Raw genomic sequence first — 10646 nt, 5'->3', positions numbered from 1 at the left:
TCTGGGATGTGTAAGGAAAATTGATTTAACACAAGCTGTGCTATTTGTAGTCAAATATTGAGCTTTCGTTGGTTTGTTGCAAAAGGACTCGTCAGTGGAGGTGAAACGCACGGATCATGTAAAGTGAAAGCACGCAGTATTTGAGGTAGTGAGTGTTTGTCTCTCTCTCTCTGTGTAAGCCCAGCCTCCTTCTTTACATAGACACAGCAGCATTTACCTTACACCATTACCTGTGTGAAGCGCACCTGGACGGACTCACATAAACGTGGATTTTACAAGAGGAAATAAAGACGCTTTCTGGAAGTAAAGGTCTAAAGGACGTGATGTGTTCTCCATTTCGTAAACTGATCTAGACTTCGAGGTGAATTTTGTATTGAAGCTGATTTTATGGTTGATATGATCCGGAGTTGACTCACATCATGTCCAAAACCTCAGATCAGTTTGACAGTTCAGATTGCGTGTGTTCATTCGGGATGAAGTTGACTTGGGATATAAACGACCCCAAGCTTCCACAGGTAAATATTTAACGTTTTATACATTTGTATGGCAGAGCGGAATTTTTCCATTTCTTTTGGAATATGTCTTTAATTTTAATAGCACATGTAGCCTATACACACTGAAGTTCAAAAGAAAATATTTATAGTTTCTGTATCGGTCCAATCCTCGGAAATACATTAAATGTTCTCTAGCAAATTAAACATCTGAATATGTTAACACTGATTTATTGTTATTTTTTTTTTCAGGACACGAAGCAGTACGATGCGTTCCAAGAGTGGACAGATGGATATGTGCGTTATATCTACAGCAGTGAAGATAAGAACGCGCAAAGACACCTGAGCGGATGGGCCATGAGGAACACTAACAATCATAACTGTCAGATCCTGAAGAAGTCCTGTCTTGGTGTGGTGGTGTGTTCACGAAACTGCTCTCTCCCAGACGGGTCCAAACTTCAGCTGAGACCGGCCATCTGTGACAAAGCACGGCAGAAACAGCAGAGTATGTTCAGAATCTTTTTTCCCTCCCAAACAAGCAGCATCTACCAAACGAGTTAATCGTGTCATGAACGAATCTGATAAGAAAGAGCAGACATATTTTACAAAACAGGCTTGTTGTAGCGAGTAGCCTAGTTTGAAATACCTTTGAAATATCTGAACAGCAAATAATCTCATTCTTATCAAGAATTTTTTTCTAGATTTTTATAGTTGGTTTCTGGTTATATGGTTCCATGGAAACAGCCTAACAAAAGTTTTCTTTGAAGAACCAATACATATAGGTTTTCTAAATAAACATCTGAAGGTACTACTGTAATTTATTATATTCTATTATGGCATTAGGCTGTGTACATTTTAAGAACATTTATTTAGTAGTGTAGTCTTTCGCGCAGTGACCTCTGTTAATAGACCTTACTTACCTATTTTTGCACTTCAGTAGACTAACATTTCATGTCCACTCTGGGTCACTGAATTACCCTGTTCTGATAGTTGAGAGCCTGACCCTCTCACCCATGACCTTGACTCTTTGGCTCAGTTAAAGAACACTTGACCTCTTGTTTACTCTGACTTGTGAATCATGTCCAGCAGATAGATGAGAATTTCTTCAAAATAGCTCATTAAATGGGTTGTTGGTATCTTTGTAAAAGGCTCAGTAAAACTATGTATTCGTAATGTACCTTTGCAGAAAAGCTTTGTCCGAACTGTAACTCATCTCTCGAGTTGATTCCGTGCCGAGGTCACAGTGGCTATCCAGTAACTAATTTTTGGAGAGTAGATGGGAAAGCCATTTTTTTCCAGGTGAGTTTGACTGTGAAGACATTTATTATTATTATTATTATTATTATTATTATTATTATGGATATTGGTTTGGTATATTTGTGAAAAATATGCCAGTGATAAAAGTTTTTTTTGTTTTGTTTTTTGTTTTTTAAATGATTGTTTAATTTGCAAATGACATTGTAGAAATGTTTTGTCAAAAAACAAAAAAATGGCATTTAATTTAACTAAACTAAAAGTTAAAATATATAATTTCATATGACTGAATAAACTTGAATATTTACAGTATACCAACAAAAGTAGCTTTTAGTAGCAGTAGAAAAAGGTAACATAAGTAAACAACTCCTTTTACTGTTTATAAAGTAATATAAATACTTTCAATTGGAAATCATCAGGTTTAATTGCATAGATTGATGTCACTGTTCAACAGAACTGTGTATTATATTTAAATATAGTAAGTATTTAAATAGTTATGATTTATGAATATTATTGTAAGAAGTTCAATTATCTCTATATCTGTTTTAAGGCTAAAGGAGTACATGATCACCCCAGACCAGAAAGTAAGTCTGAAACAGAGGCAAGAAGAAGTGCGGTGAAGAGAAGGATGTCTTCGCCTCACTTTTCACAGAAAAGAAGACTGGTGGAGCCAGAGGTAACACACATATTCATATAATGTGTGACACAAATTAATCCCAAATACACTAAATTGTATAGGTTTAGACTAAAAATATACTTATAGATCAAGGTGCAATGCAAGAAGCAATGGATTATATTTCCCATAGTTATAATGTCTCATATCTTTACATTAAGATATGCACAGTGTCATTCTATATCTTATGAATGGTCTTTTACTGTAACGAGAGTTGTTCTTGTAAACATCCAAAGGGCTTTAAAATGTGGTCATAGTATTTATAAGTGGGATTTTACTACTTTGAGTAACATAAGTTAAGTTTTCTTTAAACAGCCATAAGATGTAATGAATGAGATATATAACACATTTGCTTGTAACATTTTTATTGTAATATCAACAAAACCATATTGCATTGTTTTAGCTGTAAAAGGGTTACCAGTGAGCTTAAAGTAGCTTACTTACAACACATTATAGCTATAAAAGTTATAACCACAAGAAGGTAAGTATTATACCCCTGGTTTTGCAGATAAGGCTTAAGCTAGTCCCAGACTAAAATGCATGTTTGAGCTGTTTTTACTGTAGCAACTTGTACTGGCATATCTTAAAATATGTCACTGCCATTGTTTTGTCTCAAGAAGCACATTAGTAATGTTTTTTCTAGGGTACGTTTATAAAAGCTACTTAAATACCCTAATTGAACAAAGGCCTGATACTGGCTTAATCTAAGCCCTGTCTGTGAAACTGGTCTATTATGTATAATAACTTTTGTTACGAATATTCATGAGATGACATAACAACGTTTTTTTTAAAAGGCATTATGGATGCAATAGAAAACTTGTTGATAAGATTTCTACTATAAGAATTTAAAAATATAAGAAACAAATATGCAAGAATAAAAAAATACACACAGCACTGAGTCAGAAGCTAAAAATTTGCTGTTTACTAAAAAGTAATTCAGGAGACCTGTTATCACGACTTAAATAAATGCATGTTAAAAATTCAAATTTATTGTTTTGATTAAATCTTTTAAGTTTCAAAAATTATTTTGTTCTGTTGACATGATAATGTTGATCATTACATCAATGTAATGTTGTATGTAATTTAAACTAAAATTTATGCCTTAATTGATTAAAAAAATATGACATTGTCTTGATAACTTGATAACAGGGATTTATTTTTTTTTAGTTCCGAGCATGCTTTGCATATATGGAAAAGCAGAATAAATGTTGAAACTAAGTGTCATTTTATTTGTTTTGTTTTTTTAGTGAAAGTAAAGACCTGCTAGCATTTAATGAGCCAACACATTATTTTTCAGAGTGTATGAAATGCATAAATGTTAAAGTTTCTGAAGATCCCCATATGAAGGGCCACTTGCAGAAAACTTACATTTGATTTTCTGTCACCAGCCTGGACGTTACGACATGGCCTTCCCAAATATCCACCAGCTCACCATGGATGGTCCAGAGCGCTTTAGCATCATTGCAGAGTCCAACTTCCCAATACAGACACAACACTATCCTCCGTTCCAGAATCCAGAGCCCTACAAATTCCCTTATGACACACACACAACAGCAGCCATGGCAGATGCACCAAGCTCACTGCAGAAGCCTGCCAACCACCGTCTATATATGACTCGCCCACCTTGTGGGTATGACTTTGCAGTCCCAGGATACCTTGGCTCAGGGCCTTATCCAACAACACTTTATAAGGATCCTTCTAGTCCACAAACTGAGACAGAATCCAATAAGTCGGGGCCTAGCCTGAGTGGGATGTCTCATAGCACTAGTCCTTTAGGCAGCCATGAGCGGAGCTACGCAGAAACTACAGGAAAGCATCATGGCTGGAAGCAAATTCTTAGTAAAGGTGCCTATGGGGAGAGAGGAGACTACACTCAACTGCCAACCAATGCCAACCACCACTACTACAACAGTGACTACCCATGTAGGTACACAGGACCTGCACCTGCTACCCCAGCAGCACTGCAGACCATTATAACCACAACCACAAAAGTATCCTACCAGCCATGCCCCAAGCCGTCTGTTGTCAAGTATGGAGAGAACATTTATGATGTGAAAGGCCTGTCTAACTGTAACTCAATCTTGGAAGAGACTTCTCCCAACTCTTACTCGGATCTGAAGATTCCAGAGGATTCGGGTGTGATCAAATCTGCTCTTTCATACCAGGACACGCTCCCAGCTAAAATTGAGAGGTCTGAAAACTTTGAGGGCTATCGCTACAGCAGCTACAGCTCAAACAGTTACCCTGAACGAATGTCACATCCTTTCAGGTACGACAGTGGAGAATACTGAAGAACTGCAGAAAAACAGACGGGGTACAAAAACCCTCAGAAAATCAGAGCAAGTATATAGAAATGTGTTGTTATTTATATTCAGTATTTGAGCTGTTAAAATTTTTCTTAATTGTAAAGTGATTGTAGATAGCTGGTGGATTTTTGTGTAAACTTTTGATCCATATTGATTTAATACACTGACATCAGTGTTGAGTACATTTCCATATATTCAAGTAATGTGTTTTAAAGCCATGATTGGTTATTAGCTGTTGTCCTCGAAAGAAATAAACCACCATGTGTCAAATGAGAATTTAGGTAGGAATTTTGGAATTTGTTTCTTTGATGTTCATTAAACAAAATGTCTCTTTAACAAAACTGAGGGCATGTGCAGTGTGATACTTATTCTAGACTAGACACATTGACATCTGCAGCAGGAGAAAGACACTAATCATTTTTATTTTGTTACAAGGAGACTTAAAGAATCATAGTAAAATCATAATATACCATCTCATTTGGGACTGACAAAATTCTAATAGGTTTTTTAGCTTTGACTCAGAGACCACTTCTCAAAAATACTGCAGTATGCTCAGCTTGTCTATATAAGAAATCTAAAACATGATTTAAAAGCATATAATCATAGGCTTTGTGACTGAGAGCTTTAAGACATCAGAGAGAAAGAGAACACACTTTTCATAAGCCGACAGAATCCAGCAAGAATATTCCGCTGTCAAAAAGGGATCAAAGATAATCACAAACAATTAATCGGCTGTTTGAATGAGAGAGGTGCCCTGACAGGCTACAGACCTCCAACCACTCCACTAGACAGAGAAAAAGAGATACAATTAAAAAGACAGATAAAATATCTGACAGCACAAAAGACCAGCAACAAGACAACACAGAAATATAAAGGCAAGGACACTGTGAACAGGCAATAAGAGCGGGTGAGAGAGGTTGTAATACCTGCTGCTGACAGCATCTCTCCTCACAGCCACTTTGTAACAGACAAACACACATGAATGAACTAACGCATACTTAAGCTATGTTTTCAGATGTTCTATTTAGCCTACGCAAATGCTGTATTTATTAGTGTAATACCAGTCATCAGTCGTGATTTGGTTTGTGAATAATTGTGTGTTTGATTAGTGTCTGCTTGCATGAAAAAACAAAAAACAAACAACACTGTAATTGTTCTTGAAAAAAATGAAAACTTTAATTTCTCAGCTTTGCCCCTCCATGATCCTTTTGCAGTTTAAGTCAAAGACATAAACTGTCTCCTGGGTCATTCTCATTATGCTTTAACTTTTGAACTGTGTAACATTTAAAAATAATATTCTTGTGTTAGGAAGTATTTCTATACAAAAATATATCAGACTTTGCTTACTACTCTTTGGGCAAGCTCAGATTATTTACACAATGGTAAGAAAATGAAATTTAAAATGCTAATAAACCAATTTGTAATTTTATGGAAATGACATGACATTACATTAATTACATAAATCTATGAAACTTTTGGAATATTTTAGAAAACATAACTTCTTTTAATAGTAGAAGTTAGTGTATAGCACCTGGGGACATCCGTCCAAAACAAAGTAGAACAATGATTTAAAATTCACCCCATGTTCACACAATGTAATAACTAATTTGAGTTTAAAATTGTATTTACATTTTATTTCTTATTTATCTAGGAAACAAATTTTGGTAACGCTTTACAATAAGGTTCATAAGTTAACATTAGTTAGTTAAAATGAACTAATAATGAACTGCACTTCTACAACAATTTATTAATCCTTGTTAATGTTAATTTCAACATTTACTAATACAATATTAAAATCAAGAGTTGTATTTACATTAGATAATGCACTGTGAAGTAACATGAACAAACAATGAACTGCTGTATTTTTATTAACTAACATTAAAAAAGATTAACAAATACAGTAACAAATGTATTGCTCATGGTTTGTTCATGTTAGTATCTAATGTTAACAAATTAACCTTATTGTAAGTGCAACCTCATTTTTTTTATTCTCCAGAGCTCCAACAAACGGAATAGCATAATGTCTGCAGTTAAACATATACGGTAAGTAACACTTACTGAATAAGGTTTCAATTGTTAACATTAGTTCTTTGTTAGTTCATGTTAGTTAACTTTTCATGTATTTGTTAACTAATGTTAACAAATAAGACCTTATTGTAAAGTGTTACCTAAAGTGTTTTCACCCCCCCCCCCACCCCCCTCAGGAACTCAGGTTTATATTAGATCATGGGGAAATAAACAAAAGCACGCACACACACACACACACACACACACACACACACACACACACACACACACACACACACACACACACACACACACACACACACACACACACACACACACACACACACACAAAATAGGCCTTTTTTAAGATTTACAAATTTCAATTGGATAGTAAAATTCATATCAAATTAAATTGAATAATCCTTACATATTAAAAAAAAATATAGTAAAAAAAAAAAAAAGAAAAAAAGAAATTGCTTAAAACATTTTGTATAAATTTTAATGGAACAAGAGAATGGACCACTTAGTTTATGTGTTCGTATTCATAAATGTAAACATATATTCATTTTTTTTTTTTTTAAATGTATGGATATGAGTCACATAAACTGAAATGGTCCACTCCCTTGTTCCATTAAGATTTATACAAAATGTTTGAAAAGAAAAAATTCTATCTCTGAGTTTTTGTGACAGGAACTTGCCATATGATGCTGAAAACGACAAAATGTTCAGCCCTCTTTGTCACAAATAGGCAAGACAAATGTTTAAACATTTTTTTAAATAAAAATAATGAAAAATTGATAGAAGCTCTGAATGTTGCTGTTACTCTACATCTTTGTCACCCCTATATTTCTGCTGTAGGCTGTAGCCATCATGATCTGCTGCTAACTTCAAGCAGTGATGTTTACAAACAGTGAATGAGAGATAGACCAGACTCAAAGCAGCTGCATGATAATCTCTGGAACCATAGAGCACTTCAAAGACATGTTTACGAGTGGCATCACATCCCTGAGTGATCAGAGGCACGCTGGGCTTTGGACTCCACTGCATATGACACCCATATCTGCTTTGGTGCTTTTGAGTAAATGTTTGAAAATGTTTGAAACTTTAGAGCCAAAATCAGACTGGAGCTATACTTTTAGAGCACTTTAAAAGGGATATCAAATGCTATTGTTTTAAGTGCAGCTCAACTGGTAGAGCATGGTGCTGAACATTTCTCAGGAAATACTGATTAAATGTCTAACTTGAATATTGCTTTTAAAAAAAACACTACTGGTTTACTAGAGTTTTCTAATATAGTAATTATTCTGTGAAAATCTTGCCCTGCAATGCCCTGAGAGATTTCATTGTCCTCACCTGTCAATAATGGTTGAAGTTTCTTGTTTAAATTCGAAATCTATTGAAAACATAAGTAGAAATAATTATGAATTTGGAATCATGTTTGTTGTTAATTACAGGCAGATGCCCTTCCTGTTTCATGGTCCAAATACAACAAAGATTGGTTGTTGTTGTTGTTGTTTTAAAAATGAAAAACAACAACAACAACAACAACAACAACAAAAAACAGATCAATGTAATAACTTTGATACAAGTTTTTTAGTCCTCATTTACATTTAAATTACACATTACACCAATTATAAAATAAACATTTATATTACTTTCACATCAATTGTATCAATATCTTAATCTTAATTTACCATGACATTTTACAGCCACAGTGGCACAATCTCTCTCTCTTTCTCTCTCTCTCTCTGTCTGTCTAAAGCATTAGCAGGAGAGAGCGCAGGTGGTATGTGCTATGACAGTCTGAGTAATGACCTCTTACTGTCTACATTGTTCCTTTATATCAGCCATTAGGTCTCATGCTCCTCATACTCTCCACCTGCAGTCTGGTGCTCACAAACTCATGAGAGCATGCATCAACTCTTTTTGTTCTTTGTGTCTCAACCTCTCTATCTCAATCAGGTCAGCGGCTGGAGTGCTACTATGTGCTGTAGCCCTTTGAAAGTGCACACATTGCCTCTTTGACCCAGTGAAGTGAGGAGTTCTAAAACCTTTTCACAAGTTTCTAACATAAGAGTACATTTAAAAGGGAAAGCATTTATCTAACACTCAGTATGCACATGGATGGGTTTGTTTAGAACATCTTAAAAGTTCTTTATCGAAACATTTCTCTAATAAATGCTTGAAATTTTTGAAAGCTGTAGTTTTGGCATTCTCTATACAATGAAATCCCGTTCCTCTCAAACTGTACAGTTCATTTTACTTTTAGTCATATTTGTATTAGTCATATTTGTATTCATATAAGTATCATGATGTTTTTCCCATTACAAAAAAGAATGTTTGTTTCACCGCTTTCATAAATGCACATAACCTTGAGAAAACTCTTGAAGCTTTGTGAATGTGCCAGAATCCATCATTTTGAGGATCACATGAATGGGACAAACAGGATATGTGACATTTCTTACACCGTACATCAGATCTGACACACCATTTTCAGAGGAAGCTGTCTTACTGATGGATACTGTTGTTTTGTCCTTAGCCATGAACCATAGAAGGAATGCTACCAAATGGAATGCCAGCCCAAAGAAACTGTTTAATTGCTATGAACGGCTGCATAACAACAGGTTAGTCTTTATTCCATAGTATGAGATATTGGCTACTGATTGGTGCTGGAATGTGTGTGATTGGAAGACAAGGAACATACCGTAAATCAAGTGTAACTGTCGCAAAAGGCAAAAATACCATGTCCATATGATTGAGGTCACTGTATCTGTACAAAGACACCAAAGTCACACTTTCACTCTCAGAACTAAAAAGTCACATTATCAATCACCGTACAACACTCAGGGTACAACTTTTTTAAGCATATAAAATAAGAGATAAAATCAAAGTGAACGTGTAATTAGTAATTGACATTGTATTACTGGATGTTTTAGCTCCAAGCTTTATAATGGTAGTGAATGGCGCTCCTAATTTGTCCCAAAAAGTCCAAAAAGTGCATCCATCCATCTTAAAAATATCCACATGGCTCCAGAGGGTTAATAAAGATAAATTTTTTTAAATTGTAATAAACTAAAACAACTAGCTTCTGGCAGACGGCCGTCGCAAATCAAGTAACGGTGGAACAGTAACCTCCGACCTGACACAATGACAAACACGGACGCACAGAGGATAGAGGAAAACAAAACATCGGTCACAAATTAGAAGTCTAAAACGAGAATTTTAAAAGAGAAATGTCAGAGGTTTTCGATAAAAGAGAAGGTGAGCTTGAATTTGTTGTCCAGCCCTCTTTGTTTGAACTGTGAGAGGCGTCTAAGCTTACACTACTCCGATGTCATACATCACATCAGGGGTTACTCTTTTGGCACAAGTCAACTTGTGCAGTATGCGTACAGTTGTCTGCTGGAAACTAATTATTTTAGTTGATAAAGGAGGGGTCTGTCTGATAGACCTTCTCAACAGGGTCTTATTTCTGAGATGTTTTCACTCGCTGCACAAAGACACAAGAGGTCACTGCTTCAATGTAATGGCAAATGATGCTTTAATGGACCTGAGACAGAAGATCTTTGAGACTGTGAGGGACCTCACACAATACCTGGTGTAGAGGATTTCATGGTTTGCTTAAATAAGAATATGAAGATAAAACTATGTCCAAATAGTATTGTGAGTTGAGGATTTACAGGGATGATGAGTGACCCATGACAAAGAGATTAAAGTTCTGATCCAGTCTATAGCACTAATAAAAGCTCAAGAAGACATAACAATGGACCTCTCCTTTACTCTACATTTGATATTCTATACATTTTACATGAAATAATATAAATATTTTGCATCTAAACAGAAGAAATGTTTTCTAAATTTGTGTAAAATTGAAAATTTCAACTGATTCACACTCAGCATTTTTTTATTATTGTT

The 10646-nt window shown here is 35.1% G+C and overlaps 1 protein-coding gene across 1 annotated transcript; it reads left to right on the top strand.

The window, feature by feature from the left end:
• gcm2 (glial cells missing transcription factor 2) lies at positions 1-4998 on the top strand. The gene is made up of 5 exons (XM_067378401.1): positions 1-515; positions 744-996; positions 1678-1790; positions 2296-2421; positions 3807-4998. Exons 1-5 carry the CDS (start codon positions 420-422, stop codon positions 4707-4709), a joined length of 1491 nt encoding a protein of 496 aa, XP_067234502.1. The 5' UTR covers positions 1-419; the 3' UTR covers positions 4710-4998.
• Positions 4999-10646: the final 5648 nt, after the last annotated feature.

Source organism: Chanodichthys erythropterus, chromosome 23 (genome assembly GCF_024489055.1).
Source record: "Chanodichthys erythropterus isolate Z2021 chromosome 23, ASM2448905v1, whole genome shotgun sequence".
Lineage (NCBI taxonomy): Eukaryota > Metazoa > Chordata > Actinopteri > Cypriniformes > Xenocyprididae > Chanodichthys > Chanodichthys erythropterus.
This window is presented reverse-complemented; position numbering and strand designations above follow the sequence as displayed.